The 16,143-nt window shown below is 46.3% G+C and overlaps 2 protein-coding genes across 3 annotated transcripts; both read right to left on the reverse strand.

Moving 5' to 3' along the window:
- Nucleotides 1–2,064: 2,064 nt before the first annotated feature.
- On the reverse strand, nt 2,065–5,256 carry LOC136521921 (U3 small nucleolar RNA-associated protein 18 homolog). 2 transcript variants are annotated; one of them, XM_066515694.1, is made up of 2 exons: nt 5,130–5,256; nt 2,065–4,057 (listed from the first exon to the last, which is right to left on the reverse strand). In XM_066515694.1, exon 2 carries the CDS (start codon nt 4,037–4,039, stop codon nt 2,366–2,368), a length of 1,674 nt encoding a protein of 557 aa, XP_066371791.1. In that variant the 5' UTR covers nt 4,040–4,057; nt 5,130–5,256; the 3' UTR covers nt 2,065–2,365. The 2 variants fall into 2 exon arrangements, with proteins under 2 accessions (XP_066371791.1, XP_066371792.1); XM_066515695.1 differs by having other exon boundaries at nt 4,946–5,251.
- Nucleotides 5,257–5,747: 491 nt separating this feature from the next.
- LOC136521893 (uncharacterized) lies at nt 5,748–10,175 on the reverse strand. Its single transcript, XM_066515662.1, has 5 exons — nt 9,862–10,175; nt 7,821–7,993; nt 7,282–7,324; nt 6,440–6,503; nt 5,748–6,353 (listed from the first exon to the last, which is right to left on the reverse strand). The coding sequence occupies exons 1-5, from the start codon at nt 10,055–10,057 to the stop codon at nt 6,233–6,235; spliced, it is 597 nt and encodes a 198-aa protein (XP_066371759.1). The 5' UTR covers nt 10,058–10,175; the 3' UTR covers nt 5,748–6,232.
- Nucleotides 10,176–16,143: the final 5,968 nt, after the last annotated feature.

The following is a 16,143-nucleotide window of genomic DNA, read 5'->3' on the forward strand; positions in this document are numbered from 1 at the left end:
GCTATAGTATGGCTAACCAAGTTGTTCAACTATATTTTTCGATCGAACAAGATGCCTGATGAGTGGAGGAGAAGTATATTGGTACCGATCTACAAGAATAAAGGGGATATTCAAAGTTGTACTAATTACCAGAGAATTAAGTTGATGAGCCATACTATGAAGCTATGGGAGAGAGTTATCGAGCATCACTTGAGAGCAATAACGCGGGTCTCTATAAACCAATTTGGTTTCATGCCCGGAAGGTCAACCATGGAAGCCATTTTCTTAATAAAAACAAGTTATGAAGCGGTATAGGGAGAAAAAGAAGGACCTACACATGGTTTTTATTGACTTGGAGAAGGCTTATGATGAAATACCAAGGGATGTTATGTGGTGGGCTTTGGACAAACATAAAGTCCTAACGAAGTACGTCGGGCTCATTAAGGACATGTACAACAATGTTGTGACTAGAGTTCGAACAAGTGATGGAGACACGGATGACTTCCCGATTAGGACAGGACTACATCAAGAGTCAGCTTTGAGCCCTTATTTGTTTGCTTTAGTGATGGATGAGGTTACAAGGGACATACAAGAGGACATCCCTTGGTGTATGCTTTTCGCGGACGATGTATTGCTAGTTGATGAAAGCCGGACAGGAGTGAATCCGAAACTGAAGTTATGGTGGGAGACTTTGGAGTCCAAAGGTTTTAGACTCAGTAGAACTAAAACTGAGTATATGAGATGTGACTTTGGCACTACTACTCGGGAGGAGGAAGATATTAGTTTGGAAAGAAGTAGTGCCTACGAAGGATACCTTTTGATATTTAGGATCAATGCTACAGAAAGACGGGGATATTGATGAAGATGTTAGCCATAGAATCAAAGCAGGGTGGATGAAATGGCGGCAAACATCTGGTGTCCTATATGACAAAAGGGTACCACAGAAGCTAAAAGCAAGTTTTATAGGACGGCGATTAGACCTGCTACGTTGTATGGTGCAGAATGTTGGCCTACGAAAAGACGACATGTTCAACAAATAAGTGTCGCAGAAATACGTATGTTGCGTTGAATTTGCGGTCATACAAGAAGGGGTCGAGCTCGGAATGATGATATACGTGATAGATTAGGGGTAGCACCAATTGAAGAAAAGCTTGTCCAACGCCGGTTGAGATGGTTTAGACATGTCCAACAGAGACCTCTAGAAGCACCGGTGCATAGTGGAATCCTAAGCCAGGATAGTAACGTGAAGAGAGGCAAAGGAAGACCGAAGTTGACTTGGATAAATGCAATAAAAGGAGACTTGAAAGGATAAAATATACCCAAAGACTTAGCCTTAGATAGGAGTACTTGGAAGACAGCTATCCACGTGCCTGAACCTTCATTGCTTCTACTAGGTTTCAACTCTAGCCTACCCCAACTTGTTTAGGACTTAAAGGCTTTGTTGTTGTTGTTGTTGTATCAGCCAATTAGTGCAATCTGAACTATCCAAAAACATTACTATTCTCAGCTTAGCAGGTCCGGTTTACCTCTTAAGAAGAGGATATAGCAAAGAGGCTTTGGTTTACCTCTTAAGAAGAGGATATAGCAAAGAGCTTTGGCCAGACCTCGATGCCGTGCTTCCCTGGCAGTGCGCGACTTTAGGGCTTGGCCGGAGAAATGGTGGTAGAGCAGCAGTGATCCGCAAGGGTTCGATTTGAAGGCACCATGGCGGCGGTGTCACCGTTGCCGAAGCGCTCCATGCCCCAGGAGATTGTAAGTTCTTGTTGGTCATAAGGTGATGAGCACCCGGCACAGCATCACTTCAGAGAACATCTGCATCAAGAAAGGATCAGGGTCGCAGCAGGCGAACTGGACGATCTAACACCGCGCAGAAATTCAGTGAACATGCTTACTGATGGTAACAGCTGCCATGATGCAGAACTAGTGCTTCACAAGTCACAAGCGTTTGGGTTAAAAAAAAACAAATCACAAGCGCCACATTTCCAACCTGGGCGACAGTTCACCACCAGCTCGGAAGACAAAAGGGGATGCTTGCATACGGAGTACATCCAATCCAAAGCATTCAGATTCAGAATGCAATGAACATACCACTGTATATACTCACATAATATATGGCTCCAGACTCCAGGATTACTCCCATAAGCCCAATACAGGAAACTGAAATTCCGCAATCAACAACCACCATAAAGCAAAAGCAGCATAACAAACTGCATACGACTAAAAAAGACAAGTACGAGATTGCCAGCTTGTATCAAGCATTGAAACCAGTGGCAGCAAAGCGTAAAGCGCAATGACTGGAACGAATCAGCATACACTTGATTCATGGAGTGTTCAAGAGTACAAACATAATGTCAAAACTGGGTTTTGCCAAGTAACCATCCTAGTCTCATGCGTTTTTATAGTGGTGAATCTTGTATAGCAGGACTTTTCCACCCGCATGTCCGACAGACAAGAACCCACTGCCAGGGCTGAAATCCAGGCACCGTGGATAGTGAAGGCTGAACCGAGGCCCTGGCCAGTTCTGGAACACGCTGAACGACGGGATGTGCACAAGCCTCATCCCATTCCTCTCTTTCCTTGAGCTGATCGCCAAGATCTGGGCATCATGGTTGAATTTCATTTCGCCGATGTCAGTGGTCAGGTTTTCAATCGTCTTAAGTGGCTTCCTCTTCCCGCCAAGAAAATCATCCCTCTTGTACACATTCACGATGCCGCTGGTGGAGCCTGTGGCAAACAAAGAGCTGTCCTGCGAGGTGCAAAGCGAAATGCCAGCGAGGGAACCGTCGTCAAAAGCCTTGTGGATGCACTTCCTTGTTCCGAGATCCCAGTGGTAAACATGGCCATCTCCACCGCTGCTCAGCAGCTGGTTTCCACCATCCGCAAAAGCCAGTGAACGCGCGCTTCCGTTCATCTTGAGGGTTCCAATGAGCTGCTTTGTCTTGGCAGAAATAAGAAGGATGTACCCTTCATTACCAACAAAAGCAATGGTTCTCGAATCAGGGGATATCTCAAAGCTCTCCAGGCTTTTCTCCTCACGCCCTGTCAAAGGTCCAATCTTGCTAACAGCAGCATTCACCAGGTCAAATGAGTAGAAGAACTTTCTCCTTCCTGATAGGATCACCTCAGAGCCATCAGGTAGAAATGAGGCCTTGTGTACTGGACAGTCCCCAATAAATATGCTCTGGATCTTGGGGTTTCTCTTTCCATCAATCTGGAAAAACCTGAGATGCTTGTCCAAACCTGCAGCAAGCATCAGTTGCCCATTCCTATGAAACTGCACTGAATTGATAGGACCACTTGATGGATCCTGGATATTGGCATCAACGAGCCTTGAGAACTCCAGCATCCCAGGTAAGAGCAAGACAGTATCCTTGACAACAAGCTCATCGTTATTCTGAAGGATATCATCGACACAACCCTCATCATCAGACTCACTATCTGATGCGACAGGAAGAGAAGTTTTCCGGTCCATATCAGCCCAGCCAGTGAAGGGGTTCAATTTGGCATGCTGACCACGCAGCCTGGCCTCATACTCTTTCCCTGAAATCAAATGCTCATCTTCCTCTTTTCTTAGCTTCCTCAACCTTGAAACCTTCACGATGTCCACTTCTGTCCTTTCTTCCTCCTCATCCACCCATACAGGCCTCCTCCCCTTGACACCCACCACGTCTTCCTCATCCTCATGGGCCATATCCTCCTCATATATAGGAAAATGATCCACGCCACCAGCAGCGGATCTATCTGTGAAAAACAAAGGCGCATCCTGGTCAGGAGCTACTACTGCAGCGCCTACCTCAGTGCCAAACTCCAGTGGCGCATAAAGGGAACCAAACAATGAGCTCTCCAGCTGCCGCATCTCCTCTTCCTCTTTGTTCTGCTGGGATTCCAGCATCTTAGTCCTTTTCTTCTTCCTTTCCTTATTGTGATTCTTCAACTTTACTTCCTTTCCAACCTCTGCATCTATGGAGGTCGGAGAGCCAATGTCCTCATCATTGCCATCATCAGCTTCATTTTTCCTGAGGCGGCGCTTCTGGACCGCGTTCTGGGATATCAAGCTCATCTTTCCTGGAGAATTAGTCTGCCAAAAGAACAAAATCCTATCAAAATAATCACAATAACATAAATGCATATAAATTCTAATAGTTACGCTCTCGAAAAGTGCATCAGATTGGTCATCCAAACTAGATATTGGATAGTTCAGAGCTAACATGACAGGTGTAGCAGGACCATGACAACAATTAGTAGTTCGATATGATTGTAGATGAGCAAAATAACATGATCCTACTATACAGCTTAACATGTCAGGAGATCAAGAACCCAAAGAAAGAAGTCTGAGTCTATCTCAACAACACTGCACGATGATAAGATGAATGAAACATTACACAAACAAGTCCAGCCAATGAGCACAATCAGCAAGACATCATGAAGTTCAGAGCGTGCAATAAAATATCAGCTACTCAATTGGGAGGGGGGATTAAAAATACCCAACACTAATGTGTCTTAAAGATTATATTTTCCAAAACATAATAAACAAAAAAAAAAAGACTGCGATTTGCAATCCTGTGGAAAACTTGAAAATTCTACTGTGTTACTCTTGGTTGGTATTGGTAATACTTGACATCACAGCTATTTGAAACTACTGATAAATCTTTTATTATAAAAGAATGAAATGGCTGAGAACAGAACTCTCTTCTGCACAGTAAATAAAATCTCTGGAGTGCGAACAACATGGTAGGAAACTCAAATGCAGGCACCATTTACAGAAAACATCTACTTAACCAACAGGCGAGAATTTAGAAACTAATTGTTAAAAACAGAAAAAGTGGTGGAATGCATAGGCGATCATAACTAATTCAAATGTGCAAGCTCGCATCGCAGTACTAATAACCAAGAGAGAAACCAATGCCAAGTGTTTTCACCCAAAAAAAAAAATGCTAAACGGGGCCCGTAAAATGCTAAACTTCACCTTGTCATCAGTTCAAAAGAGCAAGACAATACAGTGCCAGATATGCGCCTAGTCCTGACCATGGGCACGGAGCAAATTCGCGTCTAGAACATGTGGCCCTTCCCACCAAACAGAGCTCGAGACCTCCTGATTCACTGCTACCGAATTCAAACCATGTGAACTGTGACTGGGGGTTTGGGCTCACCTTCAGAGAGCCGGAGGTGGATGGATGCAGACGCAGGATCCGTGCGGGTGCGGCAGTGGAGCTGTTGTCGGGAGAGGAGAGCGGGAGAGGCGCGAGCAGCGGCGGCGTGCGGTGTGCGACTGGGATGTGGACGCGGCAAGGGGCTAGGGTTATACCGTGGGCTGGGCCGGCTGTGGCAGCTTTCGTGGGCTAAATTGATAGCTAGACAAGAAATGTAATCTTTCAGAAGCCCGTGGGTATCGGCGAGCGCGGTCACGAGCTGCGGATCGGCGAGCGTGTGGGCGAGCGGTGGATTGGCGAGGTCGCTTTGTTGGTGGTCATTCCGTCATGGTGTATTGGCGTTGCTGAGACTTATGAGAGAATAGAGACAGCAGAAGCGCAATGTGCAAATTAACGACAGTGGACTCTTTTTATTATGTATAAGCTGACTTTTAGTAGCTTTGCATGTTTCTATTCAGAGCTAATTTGGTCTTGGTATGACCAGGAACAATTTGCACATGCGTGCGTGCAAGTAGTACAACATACAATCAGCGTAGCAAAATGCAAAGGCACAAAATATAATATATATATATATATATATATATATATATATATAAATATAAATAAACAAGCACGCCAGAAGGTCAAGGTCCATTATCATCTGATGAAGAGTTCAGAGAAATAACGGAATACGAGCCAGTCCGAACATCCTCTACGTACCCGTATACTGCAATGCTCCAAGAAAATACATCACTGGAACCCTCACTGGCACTACGCTATTATTCTCAAGAGGGGCGGGACGGGGCTGTTTTAATGTTTTATTACATGACATCCTGTACATTACTGGAGGAGGGACCTAGTGAAACAACAATCGCTCCCAAATGGGGCGAGGCAGTGGGGCTACGAGAAAACGTGAAATCGAAGCCCCAACAGCTAGTGGATAACATGCTCCAATTGGCAATTTTCCTAACAATAATTCTCTCAATTTTCTAGAGCTTCAGAAACCAACAGAAAGCTACTGCTGTGCCGGGTGTACGGGGGAAGTGATTGATCCGACGTTCCCCGGTCATCTAATGTTACTCCCATACAGGATTTAGGTCTTTAGGGTGAGACAGGTCTATGGTTTATTTGGGACGCTTGCGGTAAGGCTGTATCATATCACCCACGGTGTCTTTGATGTAGGTCCCAACTTTATTCAGGTTCTTAGCCACACCATTGGCCACAAGCCCTGCATTCCTCTGAAATCTGCAGATTCAAAGACAAAGTTGTTGAAATGCTAATACGAATTTCAGAACTTACAAATTCATATATAAACCAAAATATCAACTCACTTAGTTAAGAAATCATCTCCTGTATGCCCTGGTTGCCCTGGTTTGTAATGACGTGGTTTTGGAGCTGCGGAATTATAAAGATGAGTAGAAGTTTTGAGAACAGAAACAATGTGAATCCTGCAGACAGATAATTACAAAATAATGCAAGAAAGAAGCATGTTTCAAACACGCAAAACAGCAAAAGTAATGCTTAAAGCGGACAGGAGACATAGACAAGATACTTGGTAATCAGATATTTTTCACAGTTTCACCAATGAAGCGTATAGTTTTAGGACCAAGTTTCTCTAATCCTAGATTGCACAGAAAATAAGCCCATAAAAACTGGCAATGGGTATAGTGGCAAAAACATTATGAGGAATTAAGTTTAGAGACTACTAAGAACTAATCGAATACTACTAAGAACTGATCAAGTTGCAAATTTTATGTGTATCAGGACACATTTTTCCATGTATTAGTTGACTATTGGATAAATTCTATTTTTCGTGAAAATATTTGGTGATTTCTCCACGCAGGTGCAATAAAAATAACAACGATTTTCAAGAAGGCAACATTCTGTATATATTTTACAGTTTAGTGACTGATCTCTTAAGGTTTCATACCTACTGCAAATGCATCATAAATCAGGATGCCATTCTAACTAAAAATCGAATAGCATTGACAGTGTATTTCAGGTAAAATGCACACGACGGTAGATAGATATATTTGAATAAGCAAGTGTGACACATTAAGCACTTCTGTCCATGACCAAACATTTGAACTTTTCGAGAATATTGTGTTAGCTTTGCAGTTGCTAGCAGCCTAGCACACACACTAATCAAATAACAGAGAAAATGTTTTCTTACCTTCTTTCTTAACATTTGTTGGGACTTTTCTATCTGCCAATAGCTGGAAAAGGGGGAAAGATATTCTTTGTTAGCAAAATAGACATGTCACATGTCAATGATCATAAGACATAGTTTAACTTATAGCTACAAAACACTAGCTGAGCAGGTTGAACAGTCAGTGCAGAATAAATCTGGAGGAAAATCAAGAACAAATTTCAGAATAGAATGACCGCATTTATTTGTACTGTGGTCGAGAAAAGAAAAGCTTGCATGATTATTGTAATAAACATATAATCTATGAAGATAACAAATTGACATGAATATTCATCCCACCATTCTGACATTCAACATAACTAAAGCTCAATTTTCTCATCAGATCCTGAGTAGTCACAATCATCTCTGGTACATCAGCTATCGTTGGATAATGTTCACACTTAACAACATCAAAGACACCATTGTGCCTAACTGCTTCCTTATCCATCATGTCACTCTGACATGGTCCTGACTTGTGAATGCATCATAAATGCATAGGAATTACATGGTTAAGCAGATATTACCTCGACTCCAACACAAACAGGTAGCTGCGCACGTGCCTTATCTCGTATCCCCGTAGGAGTTTCCTTGTCATCTAAGTACATTGAATAGCCAACACATGCATATCTGAAATCTGCAAGATAGCGACCTTCTTGGATAGCTTCAAGTTCAAGTTCTCCAACCATACGCTCAGAAACTGATACACAGTTAAGAGGGAGGGAATAGTCAATCAATCAGTTAAAGAGGAATGGAATCAGATAACAAAATAGACAGACCATGAAACGGAGTACAAGAGTCATACTGCTCTCGTTACTTGATTATACAATAAATCAAGTATATATGTTATAAACTTATAATAGACACAGATAAGGATTACTTTTGCAGTGAGTCACAGGATGAAAGCCTTAGCACAATGTTACAGCACAGATCAAAGTTTAGATTGTAACCTACGCTTTTGGTCGGTAGCAAACTAGCACTAACAACTGCACATGAGTTTATCCATGAATCCAAGTGTGTTGATTATATTTTTCAACTCAAGGGGAGAAATTCCCCTAATAGGCCTTTTTTTTAACGCAACGGCAGGAGCTCTAGCTTTCAATTAAGATGAAAAAGAGGTTTTATGTACAGGCTGGCCTCATGGCCTTGGAGGAAATACACGGCCACGTGGCCCCAAAGTAACAACAACAGGAGCGTTAATGTTGCGTAGTTGTAAAAGCCCTTTTGTATTGCACTATGTCATCCTTGACACGCCCTGCTACCTGGGTCGCTGTGGAGTATATGTTATCAAAAATCCTGCAGTTGCGTTCCTTCCACAAGTTCCACATGATGTAGATGGCCAACCCATTAAACTCACATCTTTTTTCTTTTGGGACCGAGGACAGGGCCAATTCCCACCAATCAGCCACACTGTCCGAACTTGCCTGTAGGATTTGCTGGATGTTATTAAGATTTTCCCAAGTCGCTACTATGATCCATGTAGCTCAGGCAAAGGGGCAGGTGAGGCAGAGGTGGTGTCCTGTTTCTAGCGGGCCATTGCATAGAACACACGAAGCTTTGGTGGGGCCATCAGCGTAGGGCGAGGTTGTCCGCCATAAGGATTTTGTTTTGGATGAGAATCCAAGCGAAGACTTTGCACTTGTTTTCAGCACGGAATTCCCCTAATAGGCCTAACCTAGTGCTGTTCGGTGGGATTATCTGAGACCCTAAAACTGTACAGAAAAGCCTATATCTCCCGGAACTTTTGAGGGTGTCTAGGAGCGCACAATCCTATTAGGATGCTGCCCATGTCTTGCTGGGTCAGGATAGTACCACCATTGCCCTTCAGCCCAAAAAGTGGGAGAACCCAACAAAATTCCAGATTAAATGTCTCGCCATGGAACAAAGTCAATTACTTCTTAGTTCTTAGACGCTGTAATGAGCCAATACATAAACCCTAGCACTTAGCGTATATACAAGGGTTAGCACTAAAGTGCACAAAGGTAAATACTTGGTAGAGAACCTCATGTGAGCCATATGCACCAAGCCATAGAATAGTTCAAATTTCCCATTGCTGAAAGCCTACTCATTCGGTTGCCATTTGTCAATACTCAGTGCACTAACTGTAACATAGGGCTAAATAGTTTACATCTAAATCTGTGTGGATGATGGAATGAATCGGGTTTTATGGACGAAAAAGCCCTGATATTACACATTTCCTAGCACAATTTGAGACCATAAAAATTGCTAAGAAATGCCCATGTCCTCATTCCCATCTCCTAACGCCAATGTAGTTGTCTGGAGGAACCTAATCGGTATTCAGCAGAACACCCCCTGTGACAGGTAAGCGGTTCGCAGGCGCTGAGTGAGCACCGAGAGGCAACCAAGAGCAAACCAGGAGCGGAGTGAGCACCGAGAGGCAACCAAGAGCAAATCACTACCCAGCGGGTCGCCACTCGCAGGGGCGCAGCAGAGGGATGCATGTAAAAGCGAGGGGGGCTTTTGGATACTGTGGCTTGCCGAATCAGCAAAACCCTAGCGCAGGCAGAGAGGGTGGATACAGTAGTGTCCGGAGAGGGGCGCGGCTACCTTGGGGAATGGCGCGGGTGACGCCGACGCAGACGGGCCCGCGCGCTCGCGACCTGAGCACTGACGAGTAGTAGAGGCAGCCCTTGCAGGACCGCCCCTTCACCATCGCTCCCCCTGCCCCTGCCCCCGCTGGCGCTGCCGCTCCCCCTCTCGCCGCCGGCGTGGGGGCGCCCGCCTCCCCGGCGGCGCGCTCCATGGCCGGGCCACGGGCGGCTGAGGGGCGCGGCGACGGGAGAGGGAGGGGCAACGGCGGAATGGGCGGATCGGCAAGCGCGTCGGGAGGCGCAGGCGGTGGCGGCGTGAACTTGAACAGAAATGGGAAACGGCTGCGCTTGGAAAGCACAAAAAAGGCAGCCTAGGCGTTTGCCGCTGCCGAGGCGATTTTTTTTTTTAATTTTAACATTTTTTTTAAATAATTTTAAATCTAACACTGTTTTTTTTAACTAACACTTTTGGCCGCGTCTATTATCATGGCGCGACGAAATGCCTGTGCCGCGTCATGTATGGTGGCGCGGTAGGAGGGTGACGTGGCGAAGACCGGAGCCGCTGACCGGTGACGTGGCAGGGTCTGCCGCGCCACCGATCTTGGCACGGTACTGACACGCCACGAAGCATGGCGCGGCATGATCAGCTAAATATTGTCCGCAAGCCGCCCTGCCTCTGCCTGCCGCCCCTGCCCGAAGCGCCGCCACCGCCGCGCCCGCAGCGCCTGCCGACGTCGTGCCTGCACGCCGACCACCGCGCCTGCCCGCCCGGCCGCCCGCCCACCGCGCAGAGCCCCGCCAGTCGCCCGCTAGCACCGCACGCGCCCGCTGCGCCCGCCCACTCCGCGCGTCGGCGCGTCACGGCCGCCGACCGCCCGCTCATATCAAGGTAGGCTCTCTCGATTTCATGTTATTATGATTGTTATTTTAGTTAGGGTTAGTGATTTAGGATAGTTAGGTTAGTGAATTTGTTAGGATTTGTTAGCGATTTAGGATAGTGATTTAGAATTTGTTAGGATAGTGATTTAGAATTTGTTAGTGATTTAGGATAGTTAATGTTTGGTTAGGTAGTTAGGATTTAGGGATTGATTTTGGGTTTAGGTTAGGTAGTTAGGGTTTAAGTTACTGTTAGTTAGGATTTTGGGTTTAGGGATTGATTGTCGGTACTTAGTAGTGCGTGATACGGCGATTTGGATGACTTGATGAAGTTTCGTCAAATGCTTATTTTTTTAGTGAAGTTGTTTAATATGTCTGTTAATGTTACTTTGTATATACATGTGCTTTCATATTGTGTTCATATTGCATAACAAGTAGTTCAAATTTTGCAATGCTACATAATGTCAATTTAAATATTGTTAATTTGAATACTCTAACCCTTTGTTTATCAATTTGTAACAGGATGACCCCTCCCACGCAGCACCCGTTGTATCCCATTCTTGAGGTGAAGTACGACAGCCAGCACCGAGCACACATCTTGAGTGACACCGACGCACAGGTGGCCTTGCCTACTTTGAGGCCTCACACGCACACCAGGGCGTACCAGTGGGACGAGCGTTACGCGCCGTATATACGACGTGCCGGCTTCCTCGAGCTTGTCCGTGTTGTCAACTACGGTCTTCCGCCCCTTGACCCAGCACTACTTACTACAGCTGTAGATAGGTACGGGTGCCTTCTTTGTACATAAACATTCTTATAACAAATTTGAGGCAACTAACAGTCGTTCTATTCTTATGACAGGCGGAGGCCTGAGACCCACACTTTTTACCTACCTTGCGGCGAGATGACCTTGGCTATGAAGGACGTGAAGGCTATCTTTGGCCTTCGGTTGGAGGGGCTTCCAGTGACAGGGATAGTTGACAACGATCACTGGAGGGAGCTGGTGGCTCAGTTCACTGGCTTTCTTCCACTGGACGACGAGGCTTCCAAGAAAAATAAGTAAGCAATTCAAGCCTATTTAATACTTGCATTGCTTTCCTGCAGTCATCGGGTCTCATTTTCTTTGGTCAATTTCAGGAAAAGTTCTAGTGTTTCATCGTCCTAGATCATAGAGCGCTTTGAATACTTGGACCTATAGGCTGAGGAGGCTCAGATCGACAGGTTCGCGAGAGCGTGGCTCTGGCACTTCCTTGGTGCTTTCCTCTTCCCAGACACCTCGGGCAACACCATCAGCTGAATCTTCCTTGACATACTACGCTAGTCGTGGGAGAACATAGCGACGTACAGCTGGGGCATCGCAGTCCTAGCATGGACGTATCGACAGCTATGCGTTGTTTGCCATCGCACCTCAGGGTATGCGAACCTTGGGGTTGCTCCCACCTACTCTAGGTTTGGTGTTAGGAACGATGGTCCGTTGGGAGGCCTCTTAATACTGGTTTACCGGTAAGTACTTCGGTTCACTATATTCTTCGAGGCAATTACATATGATGAAATTATTAATAGCTAATTCATTATCGTGTTCAATGCAGCAATGGAACGTGCAGGATACACTCCCTATAGCTCTATATATCTGGACGGAAGCAGAGTTAGTTAGAGGGGATGTGAGGCGCAAGTATAGGGAGTACATGGACAGTCTTGACGTCCTGACACAGCACCAGGTTACGCTCTCTTTACTATCATATATGTATCTTGTTCGATGTACACTATATCACAACCTAACTCAATTACGAAATGTTCAGGTGCATTGGTGTCTTTGGGATGCTTCGGAGCTCGAGTACTATCTGAGTCCTGTCACTAGGGATGAGTCAAACAAGTATCGCTGCAACGTCCCTCTTATTTTCTTCCATGTGGTTGAGATTCACTTGCCCATCAGGGTCTGCAGACAGTTTGGAAGAATGACAGACTGCCCACCACCGCTTTACTCCACTAACTAAGGATTATACGGGTGCGTTATCGATTAATAACAAAGCTATAATTCAGAGGTTTGTGTGGTATAACTAACATCGTTTTGTTGCAGGTATGACCGCAGGAAGAGGTACAAGACCAAGGATTAGAGTGTGACACACAACGCGCATATCCACTTGTGGGAGACTAGGGAATGGCAGCCGGTCCATGCGGGTCCTCCACACGACCAGCACATCTTCGACGAGTACCTGCGGTGGCTTCATAGGTCTACGAGGACACATATCAAGCCCCCGTACACTGAGGAGGCGATTGATGAGGACTCAGAGAAAAATATGATCGAAGATGTGTACGACTTTGCCACTAGGGAGGACACACAGCTACAGAGAGCCCCGCTTCAAAGATACGTGGTAAGATACTTGAATGGTACAATTTGTTATCCTTGTGGTATTAAGTATGTGTACTAAAATTGTCCAACCGCGTCTCTGTACCCAGGCGACACAATTGTCAAGGATATCCAACGAAGCAGCGCTTCGGCTTCATGAGTTTAGAGGGCAGGGGCCAGGCGTTCTTGAGGCTTTTATGGAGGTAAACATAAACTTGTCTGTCCCGAAAATATTTCTTTATTGTATATGCTTTGGGAAATACACTAACTTTAACGTCTATTTATGCAGAAGGTAAAGAAGAGCTGCAGGAAGCTAGCTCAGAAGCTGAGCTGCATGGACACTCCTTATGTGGAACCGCCACTCCCGGCACGGTCGGGTGGCACGTCTTCAGCCTCTTTGAGGACACCAGCCGGCTCTTCTCAGCCGGTGACAGGTGCCACTTCCGCAGTGTGTACATCACCACATCATAGCGCTGGGAAGGACCCTGCAACCGAGGATGACGATGACGACGACGACGACCCCCCGGGCTTCCGCAGACAGCACAACTAGTGGGACGATTGGCCATTGGACAAGATCGCCATGTGTCAGCTAGGTGGTGCCCCACTTGGTACCCAAGGAGCCTCATAGGTACTAACAAAGGTAGTTTCTTTAAATACGTAGGCTCCATGAACTAACGATCACAAAGATTATAAGTACTCGTGCATATCATATACTTGCAAGGTACGAGCTATACGCAACGGTGATGCGACCACACCGACGTTGGCTACACTCCCAATGTGTTGCCAACAAATCTGAAGAGACAGAGGTGTCCGAGGGATCCTTACACTCCTAGGTCTTAGTTTGTTAGGTCGAACGAATATTGGCGTCTAAAACTTGCAGGCTTAGTTGCTTATGTTATGTCGAACTTATGTCAAACCAATGAAAATTTTATGTGGCAGCTTGTCAACTTGCGCATGGACTCCATTTATTTGCTTCATATTCGTTTCAATGCATCGCGGCAGCACTGCTGGCGAGATTAAGTAGCAACTAGTTCGGGAACCGACAGTCCCGGCGTATCTCGACGTCGGTGGCCGGCGTCTTGACCCCAATCCTCCCGAGCTTGGTCATCGCCGCCACGAAATCACCGAAGAAGGCACCCTAGTTAGACGCGCAGATAGTCGACCATGCTGTGCGACCCCATGTTGGACTAGAGCACCTAGTCGGAGCCCACCAGGAAGGGGTCGACGAAGCCGGGGTCCATGGTCGATGATCGCGTCGCTGCCGATCCTTAATCAAAAGCGGTCGATCTTCTGTCTGCGTCCAGGTACTGCCATGCCATGCACCGTGGCATGTCACTATCGTGCCAAGATCAGTGGCGCGACAGACCCTGCCACGTCACCGGTCAGCGGCCTCGGTCTTCGCCACGTCAGCCTCCTGCCGCACCACCATGGATTTTTTTTAATTTTAACACTTTTTGGAAACTAATTTTAAATCTAACACCGCCGTTTTTTTAAACTAACACTTTTGGCCGCGCCTATTGCCCTGGCGCGGCCAAATGTCTGTGCCGCGCCATGCATGGTGGCGTGGCATAGGGCTGACGTGGTGGTAACCGAGTCCGCTGACCGCTGACGGGGCAGGGCCTGCCGCGCTACCGATCTTGGCGCGGCAGTGCCGCGCCACGGAGCATGGCGTGGCTGCGCCAAATAAAACCCCGCTGCCAGTCATGCCTACCCAAGCAGCAAGCAAGCCTACCCGCCGCGCCCGCCGAGCAGCAAGCAAGCCTGGCCGCCGTGCCCGCCGCCATCTCGGAACGCGTCGCGCCGATAGTCGGAGTTATTCTAAGTATTGCTTAACGTAAAGTCAATAATGAATTTATTTCTATATTTTGTTAAATTTTTTTCATGACCGAATAGAGAATTTGATAAGCCAATGATATTTTTGGCCCCATATTGTAGGATTGGTGGCGACGCGACCATGGACCCCGGCTTCCTCGACCCCTCGCACAAGACATCGGCCACCGGCGTTGAGATACCCCGGGACTGCCGGTTTTCAAACTAGTTGCTACTTAATCTCGCAAGCAGTGATGACGCGACGCATTGAAACGGATATGAAGCAAATAACATAAGTTGATAAGCTGCCACATAATATTTTAATTAGTTTGACATAAGTTCGACATAACATAACCAACTAAGCCTGCAAGTTTCGGACGCCAATAATAATTCGACCTAACAAACTAAGACCCGGGAGTATAAGGATCCCTCGGACGCTTTTGTTTCTTCGGATTTGTTGGCAACACATTGGGAGTGTAGCTAACATCGGTGTGGTCACCGGGAGTGGCGGTTCCTCATAAGAAGTGTCCATGCAGCTCAACTTTTGAGCTAGCTTTCTGCAGCTCTTCTTCACCTTCTGCATAAATAGACGTTAAAATTAGTGCATTTCCCAAACGTATATACACTAAAGAAACAATTTTGGAACGGACTAGTTTATGTTTACCTCCACAAAAGCCTCTAGAACGCCTGGCCCCTGCCCTCTAGACTCGTGAAGCCGGTACACTGCTTCGTTGGACAGCCTCGACAATTGTGTTGCCTGGGTACAAAAATGCGGTTGAACAATTTTAGTACACATACTTAATACTAAATGGATAACAAATTGTACCATTCAAGTATCTTACCATGTATCTTTGTAGCGAGGATCTCTGTAGCTGTGTGTCCTCTCTAGTGGCAACGCCGTACACATCTTCGATCACATCTTCCTCCGAGTCCTCGTCAATCGCTTCCTCAGTGTACGGGGGCTTGATATGTGTCCTCGTAGACCTGTGAAGCCAGCGTAGGTACTCGTCGAAGGTGTGCTGGTCGTGTGGAGGACCCGCATGGATCGGCTGCCGTTCCCTGGTCTCCCACAAGTGGATGTGTGTGTTGTGTGTCATGCGCCAATCCTTGGTCTTGTACATCTTCCTGTGGTCATACCTACAATAAAACGATGTTAGTTGTACCACACACACCTCCGAATTGTAGCTCTATTATTAATCGATAACTCACCCGTGCAATCCTTGGTTGGTGGAGTAAAGCAGTGATGGGCAGCCTGTCATTCTTCCA

The sequence above is a fragment of the Miscanthus floridulus genome, chromosome 18 (genome assembly GCF_019320115.1).
Source record: "Miscanthus floridulus cultivar M001 chromosome 18, ASM1932011v1, whole genome shotgun sequence".
Taxonomy (NCBI): Eukaryota; Viridiplantae; Streptophyta; class Magnoliopsida; order Poales; family Poaceae; genus Miscanthus; species Miscanthus floridulus.